A 26,417-nucleotide genomic window follows, 5' to 3' on the forward strand; every position below is an offset into this window, starting at 1 on the left:
GTGCGAAACACACACACACACACACACACACACACACACACACACACACATTAAAAATTCCTTATAAAAAAGGAATTTGATGGCTAACCACTATGGTAAGTAAAACACTTCCATGTGGTTTCAAAATTAAGAACAAATAGTCTATATTTAAAGAATATATTTTAAGGCTTAAAGAGATGGTCCAGAGGTTATGACCACTGGCCTCTCTCCTAGGTGACCCTGGTTGGATTCCTAGCACCCAGATGATTGCTCACAATTGTCTGTAATGTCAATCTTAGGGGGATCTGATGCCTCCTTCTGACCACTGTAGGTATTACAAATGTGCAGTGGTGCACAGACACATGCAGGCGTTTTAAACACTCATGCATATAAAATAAAAACAAAAAATATAAATACTTCAACATTTTTACTTCTGCTTTTAAAACTTTAGATTAATCTATTTTTTGGGGGGGGATTATAATTACAATGAACCTCATGATGACCTCTTGATGTCTAGGAAGAATTGTATTAGGGGACAGAAATTCTGGGAAGGAAAAGTATCCTTAAAGGAACAATTATTCCATCTATCTTTTCAACTTGGCTTAAAGGGAGCCTGCCTTCCTGGGGGTGGCTGGTCAGGTGTTTGACCTACCGAACTGGAATGCTAGGTCTGTTGGGGTTTTGTGTAAGCTCCACCCCACACCTACCTGGCAATAGCCAGGTATGCCCCGCCCCAGAGATCTGGTCCACTATAAGAGGGGCTACTTGCCCCTCCTCTCTCTCTTTGCTCACCGCTCTCCCACATACTCTCACCTCTCTGCCCCTGGGGCTCTTCCCCCCCCTCCACGTGGTCATGGCCGGCCTCCACACTCTCTCTCTCTCTCTTTCTTTCTCCTCTCTCTCTCCCTCTCTCCCTCTCTACCACTAACTCCCATATTCTGAATAAACTCTATTCTATACCATGTCTGTGTGTGTGTGGTCCCTTAGGGGCAGAGGTGCCCGGGCAAGGGCCCGCCTGGACACCTTCCCCCACGCCGCCTAGCCACACTCACCTAACTCACCTATATTCTCACTTAACTCACCTATACTCCCCCCTTCATCATCCTGCTGAATCCTTAAGACTCCTTCAAGGTCTCCATCCAGGTGAGAGGTTCCATTCTCTTGACCAGCTTTCCCCGAAGGGGCCTTTAGTGTCACTCTAGGTCTGACATGTCTGGACAGGCCTGCCTGCCTGCCTGGTGGTGCTTTTTGGGAGATTATTCATTATTCAAGAGGATGGAGTAACACCTTGAGGGGGTTAAGGTGCTTGGACTTGAGACTCATTATCTAGCTTATTCATATATGTGTGTGTGTGTGTGTGTGTGCATACACACGTATGTACATATATACATGTGTGTGTGTACGCACACCAGTTAGCAGCACGGGTCTGGACATGAGATGCGTTTGGACACCTCGGCTGTGAACCATCAATTTAAAGCTCTCCTCTCAAGTCAGTCCGGCTTCCTCTCCTCAGCCCAGGCTCCTGGGATTGGAAACAAAGCTTTTAGGTTTATTTACTCTTAAAAAAAAAATCAGACTTGCTTTTGGATTCATCCCTGTCTTTTTATACACACAAGCAGCAACTCCTGCACCGCCTGTGGCCACCATCTGAAAGGTCTTCTGCCTGAATTGGCTCTGAGTTCCCCTCCCCTGTGGTTTACTGTATTGCTGACAATACTTTAAAGTTTTTTCCACTCTTTTAACCAACAGGTCATCTTTTCAAAAGTGTCTGTTACAACACAGACTAAAGCCCTAAAGGAAGTTTTATTTATTTATTTTTTTAAGCTCAAAAGGCCATTTCCAAACACAGTGTGTCTATATTTAAGTCTTTTTAAAACCATTTTTCCTGACCATGAAATAAATGATCCTTTTAAAAAACTGGAAGACAAAGAGGAAGATGAATTTTTAAAAAAGCTTTTCCAGAATTCTGTCTCCAAGAGACACTAGAGCAGTGATTCTCAACCTGTGTGGGAGATGACCCCTTCACAGGGTCACGTAAGACTATCAGAAAACATGGATGTCTACAGTATGACTCATAGCAGCAACAAAATGACAGTTACGAAGGAGCAATGAAACAATTTTATGATGACTGTATTAAAGGGTCGCAGCATCAGGAAGGTTGCGAACCGCTAGATTAAAGGTATCAGATTTAGAACCTCCGCACATTGTGTGTGCTGGGCCTATTTTAGGATTCCCCGACTGTCAGGCAAGAGGTCCATCTCTCTCCTCTCCATCCTCCTGGAAGCTTCTGTGCCTACAGGTCACAAGTTCACTTGGGTGTCTGTTTCCCATTCTATAAGTGCAGGGAGCCCACGAGGCAGGAATTAGATCTCATTCATTTTGAATCACAGTCAGCAAGTTCAGATTTTAATATCATTCCAGGTCAGTAAAGTGTGTAGTGAGAGGGGCTCTGTGTGTGTGTGCACACACTCACATACACACACTCATATGTACATAATACACACTCATATACACACACATAATATACACATACATATACACACTCACAATCATATACACTCACACACAATAGCATATGTACATATACTTACATATACACACTCATACACCATATACACACATACACATGCTTATTCACACAAACACATGTAATCATATATATTCACACACTCTCATATACACATATACACAATTGCATACATATATTCACACTCACACAAATCACATATTCATACTCTCATACACATGCACATACACACACCTACACACACTCACATATATGCAATCACACACAATACATACATATATATGTGTACATTGACATATACACATATATTCACATACACACTCACATACTCATATGCACTTACATTCATACACAAACACTCATATACACACACTCATACACACACAGATGTGCATGCGCACATACAAGCCAGAAATCCTTATCCAGTGCCTTTCTCAATCATGTTCTACCTTACTTCGTTGAGATAAGGTCTCTCACTGATTCTGGACCTCAGCCCCAGGGATCCTCCTGTCTCTGCCTCCTTAACGCTGAGATTCTAGGAGCATGACACCATGCTTAGCTTTTCTGTGGGTGCTGGGGAGTTAAACTCAGGTCCTCTTACTTGATTAGCAGTCACATTGCCAAATGAGCCACCTCCTGTTTCCCAACTTTAAGACACAGTCCCTTGTAGCCTTGGTTGGCTTCAGACTTGTGACTGAGGAAGTTGCTGATCCTGCCTGATGATCTGGGCTTGATCTCTGGCACCCACATGATAGGAGGAGCGGGCATGTGTATGTATCCATTCTATAGACCCTCCTACATACTAATTAGATTATTTTAAAGCAAAGACTATATGTTTCTTCTCAGCCGTTTAGCTAAGAACAAGTATATGGCAAAGTATAAATATATTATTTTATGCTTAATATTTCAGTATGTGCCATTAAAAGGTACAATTTCTTATACATAAAAGTAACCACGAGACCATTATCATACCTAAAGAAATGAACATTAAACCTTCCATATCAAATATTTACTACTGAGCACATTTCCCAGACTGCTTCTTAATTGCTTTTGGATGGCTGGGTTGTCTGAAGAGGGGGCTGGGAGCCACTTCCTACCGTCACTTAGGTTATAAGAGTTAGTAGTGGGCTCAGAGATCAACCTTGTGGGATACTTGATCGTCTGAACCAGAGAAACATATCGGGTGATTGTTAGTTCAGCCAAAAGCCAACTAGCAAGTCTCATAAATTCTTAAAAAACACAGACAGATGTTGCAGCAATTTTTCCTCAAGTGCAAGACAGCTACTCCCTGCTTTCTTAACACCCACATCAAAGTGTTCTGAGACAGGTCCCCACAGTCACACCCACACCAGCAATCAGGAATATGCTACCATGATTAATTTTAATGTTGGGCTCAATCCTGCATAGCCCACCATCCTCCTGGTTGCTTAACTAATGTGGTTGTGAATTGCTAGCCTAGCCTAATGTGTAAAGAAAACGGGGTAATAATATCAGTTTTGGTAAGTGGGAGGCCTGGTGGCTGTGGTGTGCAGATATGACCAAATGTTACAGGTTTTTCCCTTAGAGCTAGAAAAGCCTACAGGCTAGAAGCTCTGAAGAGCCAAGGCCTTAAGGAAATGGGCCTGAGGACTGTGCGTGCTATGGAGGGGGATGAAGAAAAAGCTGGTTTTACTAGGTTTACTGGTTTTACTCCCTCAAGGAAGAATTGGAGAATAAACAATCACACTGGATAAACCTTAAAGCTGCAGTAACTGGACAGAAGGTGCTTGGCTAGAAGGTGGCTGGCTTCATAAGGATCTAGTCAAATGATAAAGTCTGATGGACCAAAGACAGGCCTGGGCAATTTGGGCAGAAAAACCAGGCTTCCAGCTTTCATAACGACAGCCTCCAGGTGTGATTTCCTAGCTTTTAGCCACCACAGCTAGCAGGCATAGGCATTTCGGCTTACCCAGTTACATCCTGATCCTATGTTTTCTCAGGCCTGTAAAAAAGAGAAAGCATCTTCCCATTGGGTTCATCAGAACGCCAGTGGTGGGCAGGAAGGATGTGGCCAGCAGGGTGTAACACAGCCAGTGAACCAAAGGATAAAGATGACCCAGATGGCAGCCAGAGCCTACCTCAGGGACCCTGGCTCTTCTTGAGGTAGTGCTGAGGAAGAACACTGGCATATTCCTTGGCGTAGAATTTTTACCACATCCTGAGTTAGTGTTTTAAACATTTAATTTTCCTATCCTGCCTAGCCTTTTATCCAGGAAAATTGGGAATGGATAGAAGGAGAAGCCATAGAGACACAGGCAAGGACGGACACACAACAAATGTGTTTCTAGATTATTCCACTGCAGAAATGATTTCCAGCCTGGTGGGTCTGGGACCTGAGCCTGTGAAGACCCTGCTTTCTGAGTAGGGAGGCTGTGGACAGAGCCCTGAACTTTGGGTCCATTTCAGTGAGAGCAATTATCCTGATTTGTCACATAGATGAGTTATATCACTGAAATGTTATAAGGACATTGGCCAGGAGTGTTACTTGATTGGTGGAATTGTCTAGGTGGCAACTTGTTCTTGGAACCTTACTCCGATCCTGTTAAAGCTCTCTGAGACTACAATGGTCAGACTGTCAGTAGATATCACATACTTTTTATTTTTAAAAGTTTATAAATGGGGCAGGGCAGGGCATACTTGTAATCCCAGAACTAAGGAGGGAGAGGCAGGTGGATGTCTGCAAGTTCAAGAGCATCCTGGTCTACATAGTGAGTGCCAGGCTAGCCAGGGCTCCATAACATAATAAGATGTGTGTGTGTGTGTGTGTGTGTGTGTGTGTGAGAGAGAGAGAGAGAGAGAGAGAGAGAGAGAGAGAGAGAGAGAGACTCAGCTTATCAGGCTAGACAGCAAGGATCTTTATTCACTGAGCCATCTCTTCCAGCCCTTCTTTGATATCTTTCTTTCATAGATTGGTTGATTGATTGATTGATTGATTGATTGATTGATTCACTCATTCATTCATAGACAGGATCTTGTATATCTCAGGAGGGATAGCATTTCAGTCCAAGATGACCTTGAACTTCTAATCATCTCGTCCTCACCTCTCAGGTGCTGGGATAGCTGACTGCTATCACTACACTGTCGACACAGTGCGGAGAGCAGGACCCCGAGGGCTGCCTGCGTGCTAGACCAGCACTCCACCAACTGAGCTGCATCCCTAGCCCCAGGGCTTCTTTGAGGAGAATGGAAATTCTGTTCTCTTCAGTATGAGCCTGGTGGTCTGTTAGCACAGCAGGTGGTGTGTGAAGTGGAGAAGAGCCACAGAAGAAGCCTGCCTCAGCCATTCCTCCCCCCACCCCCCAACCCCCACTCACCTGAGGGACACGGACAGGATCCTTTCCACCTCGATCCTCCGCTTCAGGACCTCCTTCACGATACCTTTGTCCGGGCCTTGCTTCACCTTCTCTCTCCCAATTAAGTACAAGCACTTTGGGGTTAGCAGCAGGTCTCGCTTGACACCCTGTGAGGAGAGGGACTTTCAGAAGGCAGCCAGACTTGGTCAGAGAGACAATTGTGACAATACACCATTGCTGCTGTCCTGGTTGGCAAATGGCTACTGTGTGACTATTGACTCAGGCCTCTTGACAGAGAAGAGGTTGACATGAATGAGGATAATGACGCTTGACTTTCTTTTTCACTTATAAGATGGCATTTGCATGTAGTTCTATAATAAGGTACCAGGACACCAAGTGTAAAGGGACAGTCTCAGGGAAGCCTTCAAACACGGTGACTTTACAAAGGATTGTTACATCACGGTTATCAAACAGGCCTATCTGTAGGTACTTCCCTGGGAATCCACATATTATATAAAAATCGTTCTACTTTCATTTTACAGATAGTCATTGTGGGGGTTTGAATAGGAATGGCCCACATAGACTCATGTTGGAATGCTTGGCCCCAGGGAGTGGCACTGTAAGGAGGTGTGGCCTTGTTGGGGGAAGTGTGTCACTGCTGGGGCGGGCTTTGAGGTCTTCTATGTTCAAGCTACATTCAGTGACAGTCTCCTTCAGCTGCCTTCAGATCAAAATCCAACAGCATGTCTGCTTGGACGCTGCCATACTTCCCACCATGATGATAATAGACTAAACCTCTGAAACTGTAAGCCAATTTCAATGAAATGTTTTTCCATATAAAAGATGCTTTGGTCATGGTATCTCTTCACAACAATAAAACCTTAACTAAGAGCCATTAATAAACAAATAATATTCTTTAGAATATATAACTGACTACCTTATTAAAGAGCAGTGCAGCAACCCCGAAAGCACACCCCACAGTAGCTGGCCCATTTTCAGGGTACAAGGAATGACCTCCTGTTAGCAAAACAGTATATTTCTTATTACACCAGTGCTATTATTTGCTCCATTATTTCTTTCTAAGAAGTTCCTTTTTAAAAAATCAGCTGTGGGTGTGCCTCAGGTAGTTGAGTGCCTGCTTAACATGCAAAAAGTCCTGGGTCCAACCCTCTGCACTACACAAACTGGGCATGTATACGTGTAGTCATGCTGTATACTTATAATCATCACTCCAGAGGTTAAGGCAAGAGGATCAGAAGTTCAAGGCTATGTCTGGCTACATATGGAATTTGAGGTCACTCAAATACGTGAGGCTTTGTGTCAGTACAAAAATAAAATGTAAAGATTCTACTAAATAGAGTACTATACAGGTATATTAAGTGATTTATATTAAGACATTAGTGTGGGAAGTTCTGGCACAAACAGGACATGAAAGAACATTTAATGCAAACCTTATTTTGCAAAACTAAACATGCATAAAATGGTTTTGAAGGACACGCACAAATGCCAACAGTGAGGCCTGATTACTGTTGGCTGCTTTTTTTTTTTTTTTTTTTTTTTACTTATCTAGGTTTTTATAATTCTTCAATGAACACAATCTGTAAAATCACAAGCTGTTGTTCCTGTAAAGAGAACTCGGTTGTGACTCTAAAGTGGTGGGTCGCCGTGCATACCTTGAACCTCCTGTCGTACTTGGTGACTGTGTCAGCAAAATCAATCTTTTCCCTCTTGCCTACAAACTGCTGCAGTTCCGGGTGCTCCTCCATCCCGATGTAGTCCCCTATGAAGTTTCGGTTGATGCTATTTCTCCTCCTCTCCTTCTTGTTCAACAACAGGTCTGAGGCTATGATGCCCAGGAGAGCAGAGAAAGAAGATGGATCAGTGGGGCAGGGAGAAGGGGAGGAGACTCGGTGAAGTACACAAAGATTCCAAAAGACGCAAGATGCTGTAGGCAGCACATGAAACATTTTGTAATCTTTTAAAGATTTATTTGTTTATTTTATGCATATGAACATACCACCATTGCTCTCTTCAGACACACCAGAAGAGGGCATCAGACCCCATTACAGATGGTTGTAAGCCACCATGTGGTTGCTGGGAATTGAATTCAGGACCTCTGGAAGAGCAGTTGGTGCTCTTAACCGCTGAGCCATCTCTCCAGCCCACATGTTGTAATCTTATTTAAGCTCAAGCTTAAATAAATAGTTATTTTTTTGAGAGGGTCTCACTATGTTGACCAGGCTGGCCTCAGACTCAGAGCTCTGTCTGCCTCTGCTTCCTGAGTGCTGGGATGAAGGCGTGTACCAGCACTTCACGGGTCTTCACACTGATTCTCAAGCTTGGTTCATTGGGAGTCAGGGAGAAGGGTCTCCAGGTAGAGATGCTTGCTACCAAGCCTGATGACCCGCGTGCGCACACACACACACACACACACACACACACACACACACACGATAAAAAATTGTGAATGGGTGAAATAAAATGATGATAAATGATGATGATACCTTCTTCTCTCATTTGGACATATTTCTTGCGGGCCACGAACTTCCTCCATGTTTTCTGTATCACGCGTGCATACCCATCGTACTTTCTCTCTCTCATCTCTTCAAGAAGAAACAGCTGTGGCGACAGCAGAGAGAACACGTATGAGCCAATCCATGTGATTTGTGTGTATGTCTGTGGATCATGTACATCCAGCGCCTTTGGAGGCCAGAACAGGGCACTAGAGCCTCCAGGAGTAGAGTTAAGGACAGCTGTGGGCTACCATCCTCTGCAAGTGCTCTTCACTGCTGAGCCATCTCCCCAGCCTGAATATCAACTTTTGTTCTTCCAAGGAGGCTCAGTGCACTGAAGAAATACATAGGAAACAGCTTCTACTATGAAGAAATACGGAAATGAATACTATGGGATATTGCTTATGAGTGCTACCGACATTGTATTTATGCTTCTTCCCTTAATGGGAAGGGAGATGGCTGAATGTAAACACGCTAACATGGTCTCCATCTTTCCTCACTCAGTCTCTGTGGCTTGTTCCTCTTCCTTGGTCTAAGGAGGAAGCAGGTAGCCAGATCAAACGAGCGAGCAGATGTAGCTTGCTGCGAACAGCCTCAGAATAGAGCCTTCTAGTTTCTGCCAGAACTGAGTTTGAGCTGCTGTGGGAAGAGGGCTGCCCTACTTTTGGTAGCATGGAAGTCCAGACTTCCTGCCTCATGCAGTCTCTAAGGAGTGACTAGGGCACAGGGCAGAACCCACGGCAGCTGCAGCCAGACCAGAGCAGTTAGTCTTGGACTCTCCAGAGAGCTGGCACAGCAAATGCCGAATCAGACTCTGGAGAGCCAGGTCACGCAGACAGCTCACGCTGGTCAGCCTCACAGTCAGCTTTGCAATCACGAAGACTAACGGAGCTCTGGCGTGCCGAGTGTCCACTGTAGTCGGACTACTTAGTTCCTCAGCATACGCCTGTCTCAGGATGACAAGGGTGGACCTAGATGGTGCAGGGCTGAACAGAGGACCTAAGTTTTCTAGACAGCAACTGACGTCCTTTCATCAGAACAGAGCTGTCTCTAGAGCTGCACTTCATCGGCTTGTAAAACTGTGGGAACTCCACATCCACCTCCATGGAGTGGCCCATGTAGTCATTGAGGGGAAAAAAAATAAAACAGACTGATCTATAGATAATGTACAGTCACTGTGAAACTGTTCCAGAAGGGGCTGGAGAGAAGGCAGATGCGTGCTTATTGCTCTTGCAGAGGGTCTGACTTTGGTGTCCAGCACCCGCGTGAGGAAGCTCCCAACTGCCTGTGGCTCCAGGGACCCTGACATCCTCTTCTGGATTTTGTAAGCACCTGCACTCAGGTGCACATATGCCCACACTGACATGCATACACATATAAATAAAAATTGACACAAATAAATCTTTTTAAAAATTTCCAGAAGCCAGGAAGGGAACTTGGTTGAAGGAAGCTGAGACTGTTGCTTGTGTTCATCTGAGCATATTCTTAGACAGGAGCCATATTCTTGCCATTCAGTGTCTCCGAATCACGGCTCTGGATGCCTAGAAACACCCAGAACAGCAAATACCAGTAGGGAGGAACACTGAGTCCTACAGCCTTCAGTGTAGTCCCAGCTGAACGTGTCTCTAGTCCTAAAGTGGGGCTCACTGCTTAGCAACTGTAAGATGCTTAAAACCTGAGCTCCGCTCATTCACAGTCCCCATCTTGGTTTTTCCTGTTTCTGACTGTGGCTGTTTCCCCATTTTTCCAGAGCTAATCTGGCAGGATGTACGTAATATCTCTAGAACCAGAACAAAAGGATGGGACACCAACAGCTCCCAACAGCCAAGAGATTATTTCAAAGTTTAGATGGGTTTTAGGTGTTTCTCTGGTTTTTTGCTTTCTTCCCCTTAAAAGCCTAGGGTGTTAGACATCAGGGAGGCGTGAGAATAAAGGGCAAGAGAAAAACCAAACATAGAGTCGCATAAGACAAAACATAAGCTCTTTGGTATCTGGCGTCTTAAGCCAGTTTTTTGAAGAAAAGAGATTATTTGATGTGTACTGGACAAACATGTAAGAGGTGGGGCAAAAATCACGAAGTGGTCCTGCTGTTTGGAAGATTTATCTTTATTTATGTGCATGCCAGTGTGGTGCCCCTGGAGGGCAAAAAAGAACATTGGACCCTCTGCTCTTGGAGGCAGTTGTAGCTCCTGATGTGGGTGCTGGGAACAGAACTTGATCCCCGGAAGAGCTAGAAGCTCTTGTAACCACTGAGCATCTCTCCAGCTACACAAGGCAGGTTTGACAAAACCAGCTCTGGAAACAGCGCTGTCAAGTTGAGGTTAGACCGGGACCAACGAGGAAGTGGGTGGGGCGAGGAAGGTGATGGTGCGCATGCGTGCTCAAATTAAACGCTGGAGAAAAGGGAATCAAGAGATGGTCAACAGCTGCCGGGAGGAAGGCAAGCTAAAGAAAGACCAAAGTAAACAGGGGTTTCAGATATAAATGCCAAAGCTCAATTAAATCAGAATAAAAAATCAGCGAAAGCTATTGAGGCCGTTTTTAATGAAGATTTCTAAGTTGGAAAGTGATCCTTACGAGATGTCAGAGCTGGGTGTTGTCCTGACTGATCACTCCAGCCCGCTTTAGATAGAACAGGAGCTGTTCTGTGGGCTGCCTAATGGTGTATGACACAACATTTTCATTTTATATTTGGAAACGAAATTGCTGTGAGACTAGGAATAACACAGTGTGGAGCAGTGCTACCACAGCCTTATAGGCAGGTCTGCTGGCGGGTGTCAAGGAGTTCTTTAATAATATCCATGGCTTGCCCTGCCATTCAGCTACTGCCTTCAACACTTCTGAGTCTCGGGCTCTTCCTGCAGACACAATAGGAATCAGGAAGAGGAGACTGCTGTGAGATTTGCCCTTTCTCTCCCTCTCCCTCTCCCCTTCTCCCTCCCTCCTTCCCTCTCTCTCTCTTCCCCTCTCTCCCTCCCTTTCCCTCTTTCTCCCTGTCCCTCCCTCTCCCTTCTTCCCTCCCTCTCCCCCCCCCCTCTCTAACCCTGGCTCTCCTGGAACTCACTCTGTAGACCAGGTTGGCCTCAAACTCACAGAGATCTACCTGCCTCTGCCTCTTAAGTGCTGGGACTAAAAGCCTGAGCCACCAATGCCCAGGCAGAATTTGCTTAGTTCTTGCAACATTATCTATACCAACATTATTTCTTCTTGGGCTAAATTTGCTTGAGTAAAATTTCCAACTTAACCATCATTTCTTTTTTTTTTTAAAAAAAAAACACAACACAATAACAATAACAATAACAAAAAAAATCAACATAGCCTCATGAAACCCAAGCTGACCTCAAGATCACTATGTGAGACTGACCTTGAAGTTCTGACCTTCCTGCCTCTACCACTCAATTATTAGGATTATAGGCCTGTGCCACACACTCGTCTTACGTGGTGCTGTGGATATAACCCAGGGCTTGTGCAGGCTAGACCAGTACTCCACCAATGAGCTATGTCCCTTGACTCTTCCACCACTAATCCTTGAAACTGACGATGGTTTAGTGATGGTTACAGGAACCTCAACAAATGAGGAAGCATTTGAGGGCTAATTCTGTCAGCAGGACATAGTCTAGAATCACTGGGAGCCTTAAATGTAGGATTGTTTAGACAAGGTTGTCCCTAGGAGCATATCTGGGGCAGGTGTATTCATTGACATGGGAAGGCCTGCTTGCTATGGGCGTCACCACCCTGGCAGGAGATCCTGGACTGTATCAGAGTAGAAAAAGCGAGCGTACCACAGGCACACAAGCACTGATTCACTGCCCTCTGCCATTGACTGTGGCTAGGCTGTGACTAGCAGCTGCTCTCTGTTCCTGCTCCTTGACTTCCTAGCAATGATGGACTGTGAACTCAATAAAGCCTTCCTTCCCGAAGTTGCTTTCATTAGGGTATTTTACATAGCAACAGAGAGAAAAGTAAGGTGACGTTAAACTTCAGTTCCAGTAATGTTTCCAACATAAAAAGCAATGTCCTTACTCTACAGCACCAGCACTAAGGAGGCAGAATTATTCAGGGCTTTGTTGATCACTCCTTCACATGAAGATACTCCTTAGGATCCCATAACCCACACCTGCATCTGGATAGATTTAAAAGTCTCCATGATTCCCCTGTAGACGTCTGGTAAGTTCATAAAGTGTAAATGTGCAGGCATAGCTGCCTCCGTGGTGTCTGGGTCTCTACAGTATAGACAGTTTTCTCTTGTCTCATTGTCCCCTACGAGTTTCGCCAGCTCTTGCTGGTCTTCCAGCTCCAATCCTGGAATTCCCCATGTGTAACTGGCCTGTTTGGTGTAACCTAGTTGAGGACACAGTAGCATGAGCTCCCCTTATACCACAAACAAGTCCCTTTGAAGCTTATAATATTCCTAACTGAGATGATCATTAACCTTGTTGACTTGATGGGATTTGTAGTAGCCATGGAAACAAATCTCTGGGCAAGTCTAAGTGGAATTATGTAGGTTAATAGAGATGGGAAGAGCCACCCTACAAGTAAGGGACACCATTTCATGGATTCAAGTGTCAGATGACTTGAAAAAGAAAGGTAAGCTCCAGGATACATTTCTCCCAGCCTTTTGACTGGATAACTGTGTGACTAGCTGTGTCAGGCTCCTACCACCATAACATGGCTTCCACAGTAAACCATATCCCCTAGATCTCAGAGCCAAACTAACAGGTTCCTTCCTTAGGGTGCTTTGTTGTAGTAACAGACTAGTAATTAAAACAGTAACTTTGGGCAACTTCTGTTAGAGGCTTTTGTTACATAAAAGCAACTTAACCAGTCTGGGCCTTTGCCCTTGTAGAGGGGGGGAAGAGGACAGGAAGCCATTCTGTAGGGTAATATTTTATCAAATAACTGAATGCCGTGAGACAAGTGAGTCAGGTTGGCGGAGAAGGCGAGATGTGGAGGGGACAGGCTTCCCCAGAAAAAAAAGGCCATGTAAAGCATGAGGCAGAGGAGCACCAGCTTTGGGTTGTGCGGCACTGCAGCTGGCAGAGGCATGATGGGAAGAAAGGTGTGGCCATAGTTAGCACTCACAGACTCTGGGGCTTTGATGAACACTTTACTCCTCCCCAGCTGGAACTGGTCGCTATCCATGTTGACAGACTGCAGCAGGTGGAGGACACCTTGCTTCTCATCTCCTCTCCACACAGGCCAGGTAGCTTTGGTCAGAATGGCATACCTGTGAGGGTGAGAGGGGAGAGAGGCCTTGCTTAGGGTGGGTCCTGGGCACTAGGTGGGGCAAGAGGGGCCTTGAAGGCAAATGCGGCCCTGTGCGCCTGGGTCCCCTCAACTCCAGTCAAAGACAGGTGATGGATCTCCATGACAGAAAGGTCTTCCACTTCTAGGCTAACCGCTACAGTATGGCTGCCCCTCCCTCCCTATCCTGGTGTGTCTGTGTTCATGCCCTGGTGAAAACCCACTTTCCTTTTCTCTCGATATCTAAAGGTTCCCATGACATTCTTCAAACAAAGCAAATTGTTATTATTTTTCTTCTTAAACCTAGTCTGTTCAGATTTCAGCACACTTAACAGAACAAAAAGTTTTACAAGGCTGGGCTAAGAAGATGGCTCAGTTGGTAAAATGCTTGTCTTGTGAATCTATGAAAAGGCCAGGCATGGTGGTGCATTCTTGTGATCCTAACATGAGGAAGAGGAGTTATTTGGCAGCGGAGCTTACTTGGTCAGCTGTAGGCCAACCAGAGGTCCCGGTTTATAAACCAGTGTAGTGGAGAGGGCAGATGGACAGATGGCTCAGCAGTTCTAATTCCCAGCACTCAAGTCAGAAGGCTTGCTTTCATCTCCGTCAGAGCCCTGGGAACTGAAGCTACAAGTGTCTGTGAGCCGGGGTCTGGGATCCAAACTCTGGTAGAACAGTGTATGCTTCTAACCTCTGAGCCTCAGCCTACTGAGATGTTCTTCCTTTTCTCCCTCCTCCTCCTCCTCCTCCTCTTCTTCCTCCTCCTTTTTAAAAGATTTCTTTACTATATATACAGCATTCTGCCTGCATGTATGTCTTCACACCAGAAGAAGGCACCGGATCTCATTATAGATGGTTATAAGCTACCATGTGGTTGTTGGGAATTGAACTCAGGACCTCTGGAATAAATAGTCAGTGCTCTTAGCCTCTGAGCCATCCCTCCAGCCCCAACATTTTATTTCCTTTAAATTTTATTTTAATTTTTTTTGGTGGTACTAGGGACTGAACCCAGGACTGTGCAAGCCAGCCAAGAACTCTACTGCTCTATTTCCAATCTTGGTTTTGTTTTTTAATCTCTTCTTTCCTTTTCTTTTTTTCTAACTAGTTATACCTTTAAAAAGGATTTTTAAATTAATATTATTTAGCATATTTAAAAAAAATGCATGACTAATTTTCTTGCACATATGTATGTGTATTACATGCATGCCTGGTATCCTAGGAGGCCAAAAAAGACCATTTGGATCCCCAGGACAGGAGTTACAGTTAACTATGACGTATCACTATGGGTGACGGGAACTGAACTCAGGTTCTTTGTAAGAGCAGGGAGTATTGTTCTTAACTGCTGAGTCATTTCTGCAGCCCTCGCCAAGCCTGGTTTTATGCATTGTGGAAACTGAACCTTGGGCTCCCTCCTCGCTAGGCAAACACTCTACCAACTGAGTTGGTGTCCCCAATATCCTATTTCTTACGGGAAATTAAACACATAGAACAATTCCTAAGAAGGATCAAGGAAGTTAGAATGACTTTATATTTTAAGAACTCTATCATTTTCAAAACATGTAACACAGAGTGAGACCACTTAAACATAGTCAAACTCACTCTCAGGGGAATATAAAAATCAGTTTAAACATGAGCCAAGCATAGTGACCCATGCACTTAATCCCAATATTCTGGGAGGCAAAGGCAGAGACCGGAGGATCTCTTTGAGTTCAAGGCCAGCTTAGTTGACATAGCAAGGTCCAGGATAAGATGGACTACATAGAGATAGTCTAAACATGAAGTCTACAAAGTATTTGAAATTAAATGCCCTAGATTATTTTTTAGATAGGCTAAACATTTTCTTGCAATTGTTTTCAGACTATTAATCTATCCGGTCAAATCCAGCCCCACTCCTCCATGTCGTGACATAAATCCTTGAACCTGGTGGTCCAGTTCACAGATCGTTTACTAACTCTGTGTCACGTTCTATAACATATATCTTTCATGAAAGACACTCCCCCCCCCCCAATAAAAAGAAGGGCAAAGAATGTGAACATTTCTCTAAAGAGGAAATATAAATGACCAATAAGCTCATGAAAAGTTTTGAATATCCTTTGCCATCTGGGAAATGCAAATCAAAACCAGTGATTTGCCACTTCACACCCACTAGCAAGGTTAGTCAGATATTAGCATATGTTGGCACAGTCTAGGATAAAATGGAACCCTCAATTCCTGTGGGTGCAGATGCAACATGGTGCACCCACTTGGGAAAAGAGCCTGGCGGTAACTCTGAGAGTTAAACATGGAGTTATCATATGACTCAGCCTTCCCATTTTTAGGTCTACATCCTGGAGATCTGGAACGTATGTCCTCTCCAAGGCCTAGAACAGAACTATCACACAGCATTATTCATGGTGGCCCCCAAATGGTAGTAACTGATATTTACCAATGATGAATAGATAGGTGTAGTGGCTATTCCTGGTTGTCAATAGGTAAAATATGGTATATCCATACAATAGCATACTGATCACCAATGAAGAAGCATGAGATGTAGATATATTATACCACTATGTCTCTTGGAAACACCATGGGTGTGAAAGCAGCCAGTTAGGAGAACACATATGTGACTCAGGCAATTGACAGTGACAGAAAGCAGGTGGGTGACTGCCTCCGGAGTGTGACTGACTATGGGAAGCAGGACTTCTCTTCAGAGCAATAAAGAACTCTAAAATTAATTATGTAATGGATGCCTGACTCTGTGTCTACACTGAAATCTGTTTGTATGTGTTTAAATGGATAAATAAGCTCATTTGGACAAAAAAAAAATCCAGAGTCAGACATTAACTGATTGGATACCTCTGTAGAAACTTCTGGAAGACACGCCGGTAAGCATAACCAGCTCTTCTCACTCGAATGTTTTCTTTGAGACCCAGGTATTCCACTTGATGCTTCACTCTAAAAAGAGGATGGAACATAGAAGTTACTGGAAGATGCTGTCACCCTACCACCTCAACAGCTTTCTCCCCTAACTACTCTCCCTCCGCTCCCCAGCCCCACCACAACTGCTCCTACCAAGCTACAGGGCGCATATCTACAAGACGTAATAGTATTCAAGCTAGCCGGGTGGTGGTGGCACATGCCTGTAATCCCAGCACTCTGGGAGGCAGAGGCAGGCAGATTTCTGAGTTCGAGGCCAGTCTGGTCTACAGAGTGAGTTCCAGGACAGCCAGGGCTACACAGAGAAACCCTGTCTCAAAAAACCAAAAAAAAAAAAAAAAAAAAAAAAAAAAAAAATAGTATTCAAGCTGAACTCTTGAACTGCATGGTAGTAACTGAAAACTATTATGAACTACTGCAGTCATACAAGAGGACATTACACATCTATTTAACACAACTCCAGTAAAATAAAAACCCAAAGTCAGGCATGAAGACAGTGCCTATAATCCTAGCTACATGAGAGGTAGAGGCGAGATGAGCCAACCCATCGAGCCCAGAAGTTCAAGGCCATCCTAGATATTACAGTGAGATCACAGCTCAAAATAACAATCTGGTGAGAGGGATCAGTGGATAAAGGTGGTTGCCTTCAAGCCTGGTAACTTGAGCTCCATTTTTGGAACCCACACGGTAGAGAAAAAAGACTCACAAACTGTCCTTTGCCCTCATTCAAGTGCCTTTGCCCTCACGTGTACCTCCCTTTGAATAAACAAATATATGGAGACACTAAAAATAATGGACAAAAATAACATTTGACATTTGAATTACAAACAAAATTATTGGTTTTTTTTTCCCCATCAAAATAAAGAGCGTGTTAAATCAAGTGCTATTGAGGCTGTTTTTATCATTTAATATCAATTCTGGACTCAATGAGACTACATTTCGAGGATTTTTCAAATGACCAAGTTAAGAATGGTCTAGAATAAATATAAATTATATGTCTTACTGCATAGCTCTGGTTGGCCTTGAGCTCACACAGACCCACCTGTCTCTGTCTCTCTGATGCTAGTAGTTTGTCTGTTTGTAGGAATAATGGAGATCTAGCAAGCTTCCAAGGGTCTAGCTTCAGCCAGACAATTTACAGTGCAGACCCAGCCCATCTCTGCAGCGGGGAGGGTTAAACATGCTGTACTGTCTGTTGTGATGCCATGTATTTCCAACCTGGGCTTTCATGGGTCTTCTTGAAATCTGGCCTACAGTATAGAGTTTTTCCTCTGACCCATAAGAGTAGACTCCTTCTTCCTTTTCCCATTTTCGCGCACGCGTGTGTGTGTGTGTGTGTGTGTGTGTGTGTGTGGCATGCTCATGCACACACGCGTGCACTCGGCCAGTCAACGTTGATGTTGGACATCATGCTCTATCTCTTTCTATCTTATTCACAAGGCAAGGTCTCTTACTAAAACCCAGAGCTTGTGGGCATGCCTGGTCTCTCTAGCCGGCTTGCTCTTGGGAACCCCTTGTCTCTGCCTTCCTAGGCTGCAATTACAAGCAGGCTGCCACATCCACATGGCATTTATTCTGGCTTTGGGGAGCTGAACTCCAGTTCTTCTGCTTACACAGCAAGTACTTTGACCACACATCCATCTCTCCAACCCCAGGACAAATAACTTTTACAATCTTCATATGAAAAAAACTAATAATTTATGTGTACATTTCCCTTGATTAGAAGCAGAGGCACCCTTAAAACCTTACTTGGAAAAATAATTTTTCTTTCCCCTTTCTCCAAATACAAACTCACGATTGAATTCAGAAGTGCCTATTTATCTCTTTTTTGTTTGTTTGTTTGTTTGCTTGCTTGTTTGTTTTTCGAGACAGGGTTTCTCTGTGTAGCCCTGGCTGTCCTGGAACTCACTCTATAGAACAGGCTGGCCTCGAACTCAGAAATCCACCTGCCTCTGCCTCCCAAGTGCTGGGATTACAGGCCTGCGCCACTAATGCCCAGCCATTTATCTCTTTTTTAAAAAAAACTTTTAATTTGTTTGTGTGTATGGGTACTGTGTGTATACAGTACCTGAGGAAGACAGAAGGGGGCATTAGAGCTCCTGTAACCGGGCGTTGGTGATTGAACCGGAGTCCTCGCCAAGAGCAGTGAGAGCTATAACTGCTGAGCTCTCTCATTTCTCCAGCACTGAGGAGCCTACTTCTGATGTCTGCTGCTTTCAATGCACTCTTTACAAACACAGGCTCCGGTAAGGAACACATCACACACCGGTTTACCACTCACAGGCCTGGCCCATGAACCACACAGGGACAAATATTCCCTCTGTGAAGACATTTCTTCAGCATATAAAGGCACATGCTGTCAAGCCCAATGACCTGTTCGATTTCTGAGACTCCCACAGGTTGTCTTCTGACCTTGACACACGGGATGTGTTTTGGGAGTACCCACAAGTCATAGACTTGTCCGTTCTGGTAATGAAGAGGTCAGGGCGTCATACTGGCACGCTACCCTCAGTTCATTATGCACCTTAGTTGTGGGGCAGGGTCTCTTACTGAATCTGGAGCCTGCTGTTGACTGGTCCCTCTGGAGCAGCTGTGAGCACACAGCATGGATGCTGCCCTATGGTCATCAGGAAGAGCAGTCTCCTCAGTGCTGTCATGCTATAGGCAGACACAAATCAGCCTAGCTTTCATGTGGATGCAGGAATCTAAAGTGCCATCCTAATGTCAGACAGTGCGAGTAGCCCTCTCTCGGGTCTGAGTCCTTAGATTTTCCTGACGTGGCATCAAGGTTCAGGAAATTTCTTATGTAAGTTTTTCTGCTGTATGACAATCAATCTAGCAAATCCTGTAAGGTGTAAAAGAACTCTGAGGCACCAAGGACCCAAGATGCTTCTTTGGAGCATCACGATTGGTAGACATCGGATGGCCACAGCTCAGCTGTTCCCCCAGGACACCACTTCCACCCTGTGGGAGGAGTCACACCCTTTAGGAGGAGTCATCTCTTGTGGGAGGAGTCATACTCTGTGGGAGGAGTCACCCCTTGTGGGAGGAGTCACCCCCCCCCCCCCCAAGGCTGTCTTCCCTTATCCAGGCTCTCACTCACTCAAGCAGGCCACAGCCTGAGAACAGCGATTTGGAACCCAAGGCCAGCCACTTCGCCAGAAGCCAAACAAAAACACATTGCAACAGGAAAAGAAAAACCCCATACCTCATAAACTTGTGGAATGAGTAACCCTCTCCACCAAGAACTTCAATTGAGCGTGTAATCCCCACCAGCAGCTCAGCCCTCCAAATTCACAAGGGAGTGAAGCCATCTGTGATTAAAGCTATGGGGGAGCTGTCCTGCTGGAAATACGAACCAGTTCTCATCAGCTCTCACCCTGAGCCTTCCTAAACCACAACATGTGGATATTTAAGCGCGTTCTTGCTGAAATTCAGCTAATGGTCATGGGAGGGGGGATAAAGAGAAGAAGGAGAGGGAGGAGAGGAGGAGAAAGAAAAGGAGGAGGAGGAGGCGGAGGCGGCGGAGGGGGCTACCACAGCGTGAAAAGCATCACTGTGAAATCCTATAAAGATTGTAGCATATTTTTATTTTCTGTTATTCCAGTGAATCATGTTGAAATGAGAGGGAGAGGGGAAGGGGAAGAAGAAGAGGGAGGGAGGGGTGGGAAAAGAGGGAGGGGGAGTTCTCACATGTGGCACAAACCACTCTAACAATCAACCTTGGGCGTCATCCTCAGGAACGCCACCCACCTCCTTTGAGACGGTGTTTCTCACTGGCTTGGAGCCCCTCAGTTATGCCAGGTGGGTTGCCCAGCGAGCCTCTGGGATCTCCCTGACTCTGCCCCCAGCTTTGGGACTACACACACATGGCACTATGCACAGGATGTTTACTAAGGTAGTGAAAATCAAGCTCAGGTCTTCATGTTTACAAGGCAAGCAGTTTAACAGACTAAGCCATCACGCCAGCCCAAATCAAGGTGGATTTCGTGCGCAGGAAGCATCAGGGTCGGGAGGGTCCGAGTAGAAGCTACTGTACCATTTCTTTACAAGAAGACCATTTAGTAAGGCTATTTACTTGAGGTTCGGCAGTGGTACTTTATTTGTAAGGTGAATAAGGTTTGATTTTTCTTGATTTATTATTTTTTAGTGTGTGTGTGTGTGTGTGTGTGTGTGCGCGCGCATGCAATGTGGGCACATACAGTGAGTGCAGGTACCTAGAGAGGCCAAGGGTGTTGGATCCCTGGAGTTGGAGTTATAGGTGGCTGTGCAGTGCATGGTGTGAGCTCTGGGAACCATGCCTGGGCCCTTGGAAAGAGTAGTGTGTGCTCTCAACCACTGAGCCACCTATAGTCTCAAGTGAAATGCTTTTATCTATGAGAAAGAGGTGGGGAAAGTGGGAGAGCTTAAAACGGAAAAAGGGTGGGAGTAGGCACCCCATAATAGTACTTCTGTTGCCAACATTTTCTCTGACGTTGTCCATGACATCACCCTTCTGTGTGTATGAGCCCTTGTATTTGAACATGTGAGTGGATTGGCTGTACACATATCAGTACATGTTAGAGATAGATCTCCATGGGGGAGATCTCACTGATAGACACTACGTCCTAGATCCTCTGTTTAAATAAGCCAGAAGCTGGCAATGTGGATAACATGGCCCACACAAACCAGTTACTAACGGGGAACTGCAGGACGCAGCTCTGGATCCCAGACTTGTTCCAGATCTGACATCGCTAGGACACTTGTGGTCCAGGGAAGTGGCTCATATAGTAAAGTGCCTCTCTTGCAAACACGAGAGCCACAGTTTGATCTTAGCAGCAATGTTTAAAATAAGCTAGGCTGAGCATGGCTGTACATGCTTTTAGCAGGTGAATCTCTGTAAGTTTGAGGCCAGCCTGGTTTACATAGCGAGTCCAGTCCACCCAGGGTTACACAATAAGACATCGTATCAAAGGAAGCAAAACCAGCAGCTGCTACAGCCATGGTAGCACACCTGCTCCACCATGCCTGGTTTATGCGGTACTGGGAATCAAATCGTTGCCAGCGCTTCACACATTCTAGACAATCGCCCTACCTACTTAGGCACACATCAGCCCACCCACCCGCTCTTAAGAAGGAAAGCATACCCTTCCGACAGCAACATCCAACCTTGATGGGCCAGTGTGTTTCTTTTGTTCTTTGCTCTCTGTCTTTTTCCATCTACAGAGATTCAAGTATCTGTCATTGCCCAGAATGGGGCTTGAGGGCAGCACAGGAAAGGACTCACACCTGAATATGTTTTAGAGGATGTCCTCTGCAGTTGTCAACTGTAAGGCCTAGTCTTCCTCACCGTGACCTCTGTCTTAGTCACTTGTCACCTGACAAAATTCAGTCTTCCTTCTTCCCAGATAGGAACATTGCACCATGGTAGGGTTTGCACCTAACCTGGTGATGTGGTAATAATACGGGGTAACCTCGAAGTTATCATTCACCCCCCACCCCAGCTCTTCTTCCCATACGCCCAGGGGATAGGCAAGATCAGGCCTCATAGGAACAGACCCTAGATTTCCCAGCTGGAGACAAGTATTTTTTTAAAATATATTCTCATTTTTTATTTTATGTGTATGGCTGTTTTGCCTGCATGTATGTTTTGCCTGCTGCCTGCAGAGGGTGGAAGAGGGAGTCAGAGCCCCTGAAACATATTATGGATGGTTGTGAGCCACCGCATGGGATCTGGGAATCAAACCCGGGTCTTTTGCAAGAACAACAAGTGCTGTAAACCAGAGAGTCCTCTCGAGCCCCTGAAGGCAAATCTTACCACCTCAGTCAACATGTTCACAGCTGTCCACTCACTTCACCTTGTATGGGTGATTCCCCAAACGCCCTTGCAAGTGGAAGAGTGAGTGACACAGGCTTTTCCAGGCACAAGGGCACCTGAGCACTCTCGACCTAGCCATCTCCTTTAGCCTCAACCCTCCATGTTGCTCCTCCATGGGGTACTCAGGACAGAGAGCCAGTCTGAGGGCTATACACCGTGTCTGGCAGGTCACTCCTGCCCCACTCCCCCGGCCTTCCCTTGTGACCCCAAGCTAATTATCCCACATAGGCTACACACTGTACATCAAAACACGTACATCTAAACAGTCTCAAACAATAAGACCACAGGGACGCTTCTGGAACTAAGGCTTGTTCTAATACCTGCCCCCAGAGTAGCCCAGATCAACATCGTAAGTAACTTCTGGATGGAACGATACTGCTAGCAAGTTAAGGGAAGACAAGACGAGGTGACACATTACCCAGATGCTGTCAAGAAAAATCAAAGGGACAGGAAGTGCGAAGCATCCAGCCTCCTCTACCATTGGTTGGTTCACCCGAGGCAGAGGTGATAGCCTGCTTGGCCCACCGCAGCTGGCCTCACCCTCCGCTCTTTCCCCTATAACTTACCTGCTCTCCTCCCAGTCTTTAGGCTTCTTGGTTTCGTTTGGTTTTATGCAGCGAATGTAGTGGGGTGTACATTTCATCAGGGTGCTCACGAGGTCGTTGGCTTGTTTCTGGTGAGAAGAATAAGAACAGTTAGAGATAAAGATAAGCTTCCAAAGAAAACCTGCAGAACCCCAGCATGGAGCACGTGGCTAAAAACAAATGTCATGTTGATCCTCATTGTGCCGGAGCCAGGTACCCAGAAAAGCTTTGAAGTTCTGTTGACTTTTATGATGATCTTCATCACACTTAGGAGTTATAAATTTGAACACTGAAAACAGTCAGGCATTTTAGTACAGCTAATCAATTAAAAGGTTGTATATATCTATATATAAAACAGGAAGTTTTCACAAGTGATCATTTCATCAAGAATAATGCCATTATCAACAAATTAACTTCAATTTGTACTTACTGAGATCACTATAAATACACTTCTATTAATGTGTGCGTGTGTGGGCACATGCATGTGCGTGCGTGCTTGCGTGTGTGTGCGTGTGTGTGTGTGTGTGTGTGTGTGTGTGTGTGTGTGTGTGTGTTTTGAGACAGGATCTCAGGCTTCTTAGGCTATTCTCTAATTCACTACCTAGCCAAAGATGTGTGTGTGTGTGTGTGTGTGTGTGTGTGTGTGTGTGTGTGTTTTGAGACAGGATCTCAGGCTTCCTAGGCTATTCTCTAATTCACTACCTAGCCAAAGATAACCTTGGTCTCCTGATTCTCCTGCCTCAGCATCCCAAGTACTGGATTATAGCCATGCACTACCATGCCTGGTTCTTGGTAATTTTGTTTGTTTGTTTATTTGTTTGAAATTATAAGTATGGATAAAATTTCAAATGTCTTAATTAAAATGAGAAAGAGGTTGGGGAAATGGCTCTGCAGTTAAAGAGAACTTGCTGCTCTTCCAGAGGACCTTAATTCGGGTCCTAGCACCGAAACAACTGCCTATAACTCCAGCTCCAAAGGATCTGTTGGCACCCCCGCCCCCACATACACATAACACACACACACACACACACACACACACACACTAAATAAAATGATGTAAATTCATAGTCAAACAAAGTAAAATTCATAAAAAAAATCTAATTCAGGAATGTCTTACATGTCATTTTATCCACTACCCCCTTGATGTGTCCCCTTACAAACCTGCAGGCTCTCTGCAGTTTCCTTGTGGGAAATAACTTACATCTTCACACAGCAAAGTTTCTCTGTATAAAAATCATCTATCATTAACCCTGGGTACCAGGGTCAGGACTTAACACAAGCAGAAAAAGGCATGTAGATAAAACTGGTACTGCTTAGGATTATTTCAGATCATGAGAATTTCCCACATGGAAGAAACAGGAGTGATGCTCACATCAGCAGGCTGCCACACAGCTGAGCACACCCTGGGGGTCCACAATGCCCCACTTAAGGCAAACCCTCCTTCCCAAGCCAGTCAGCATGCAGAGAGAAAAACCTCTCAAAGAAAACAGTGGGAAGGCCTGCCGGGAAACCAGAGAGCTCTGCTGACAAGAGGCAACCCGCTCTCAATTAGGGCTTCTCTGCTGCCAGGCCCTTGGGGAATCTGAAACCCCCAGGAAACTGATGGGTAAAGTCAAAGCAAGATGTTCCTCCGTGAATGGAGCTCTTGTGTAAACGTGCAGAAGACAGCATTCTTTGCACTGCCTGAAATTGAGGACAGAGGTATAGAGGTTACCCCACCACCGCAAGGCCTCTGACCACAAAGGAAATTGCCCTTATCTTTTTTGCTGAAGAAGTTACATTTGGAAACAAATCTGATGATCTTTGCTACAAGTCAACTGGCGTCAGAGAGGGACTGCTGTCTCTCCGAGCAAAGCTTTACATTGTTTTGTTTTTTATTTTCTTTTTATTTGTATTGAGGGCTTTGCATGCATGTAAGTATGTGTACTGTGTGCACACATGGTGCCCCAGGAAGTCAGAAGAGGGTGTTGGGGTCTCCGGAGTTACGGATGGTTGTGAGTCACCTAACATGTCGGTAATGGGAATCAAACCTGGGTCCTCTAGTCAGTGGTCTTAAGAGCTAAGCTATCTCTCCAGCCCTAACCTTTTTTCTTCTTTTGAAACGAGGTCTCTGTGTAGGGCCATGTAGCCCCAACTGTCTTGGCATTTACCATACAGGCCAAGCTGGCCTCAAAACCACAGAGATCTACCTCCCTCTGCCTCCGAGGGCCACCACACTCGGCTCCCCACTCTTAAGTCTCAATTTCTTGTTCATTTTCAGTGTTTGATGTTAATTTTTATTGACTGCTATTCAGTCCTAAGCAGGTAGCAGCATACTGCCTTTGCCTTCGGCATAAAGAAAGCAGGCAGAGGCCAGTGGGACAACGTCAGGTGTCCCCTGTCACAGTTCTTTTTATAATAGTCACTGGTCGCTAATGTCTCACAGCGCTCCTGAGTGGTCGCGGCTGTTACTACTTTAGCTTTTTCAAATGAGAACATCAAGCCTGGCAGGAGGAGGGATTCCTTGGGACGTGGGACAACACAATTTGGAACAACAAAGACACGGCAGCTTGAAACCAAATCCACATTTTTAAATCGCAATGCTCTTTCACCTCTGTACAAGGATACGGAATCGTTTGGTGTGTCAGGAAAGGAACTAACTGGGTGAACTTGGACAAAATAGAACCATTAGGTTGTGGCATAATTACTTTGAACAAACAGAAATGTGCACTAGTTGTAGTTACCCTGAATTTTGATGGCTATGGGTCACTCTCGAGGTCCCCTGAGCGACTTATAAAACAAAGTGACTTCACACAGATCTGACTCCAGCCAAGAGTGCATTGGTTAGATAGAAAGGCACCAGGATTATTCATCAGAAGTGGGAACAAACTACAAAACAAGCAAGGCAGTGAGGAGAGACTCAGGGCACTGAGCGATTATCCTCTAGCCTCGGTGAGGCTCCTGGCTCTGTTATGTGCAAGGTTCACAATTCTGAGCTTCAGTTCCTCCAGCTGCAGCCAACACACAGGTGGATAAAACTAGGCAACCTCTGATGTCATATTTTAAAGGCAGAAACAAATGCCACAGTGCATGGTGCTGCAGTCCAGCATTTCCCACTCAGTGGCAGGCTCACTCAGGTAATGCCCGCTGTCTACCTTGGTCCACCCGGAACTTGAGTCTGCCCCGTCTAGCATCAAGCCTTCACTCTAATCTCTACACCTGCTCTTCCAATTCACAATACAAAACTAAATGAAGCCTCAGAATCAGACATTATTAAATGAAATATAACTTTATTCAAAAGGTTTATTTTTATTTTGTGCATGTGAATGTTTTGTCTGCATGTGCATATATATAAGTATTTTTGGTGGCCAGAAGAGGGAGTTAGATTCCCCTGGGACTGGAGTTATAGATGGTTGTGAGTCACCATGTGGGTGCTGGGAACAAAATCTGTTCTGCTCTCCAGCTTCATAAATATAATATGTTTTT

General features: G+C 45.1%; 1 protein-coding gene across 1 annotated transcript in view; it reads right to left on the reverse strand.

Moving 5' to 3' along the window:
- Positions 1-26,417, reverse strand: part of Myo1e (myosin IE) — a 191,690-nt gene that overhangs the window by 22,592 nt on the left and 142,681 nt on the right. The window contains exons 17-22 of the mRNA XM_052187898.1: positions 22,935-23,041; positions 16,431-16,529; positions 13,434-13,578; positions 8,343-8,457; positions 7,512-7,681; positions 5,860-6,005 (exon numbers count right to left, since the gene is read on the reverse strand). Of these exons, the coding sequence (XP_052043858.1) occupies positions 5,860-6,005; positions 7,512-7,681; positions 8,343-8,457; positions 13,434-13,578; positions 16,431-16,529; positions 22,935-23,041 (782 nt within the window). The remainder of the gene's footprint in view (positions 1-5,859; positions 6,006-7,511; positions 7,682-8,342; positions 8,458-13,433; positions 13,579-16,430; positions 16,530-22,934; positions 23,042-26,417) is intronic.

Source organism: Apodemus sylvaticus, chromosome 7 (genome assembly GCF_947179515.1).
Source record: "Apodemus sylvaticus chromosome 7, mApoSyl1.1, whole genome shotgun sequence".
In the NCBI taxonomy this organism is placed as follows: Eukaryota; Metazoa; Chordata; class Mammalia; order Rodentia; family Muridae; genus Apodemus; species Apodemus sylvaticus.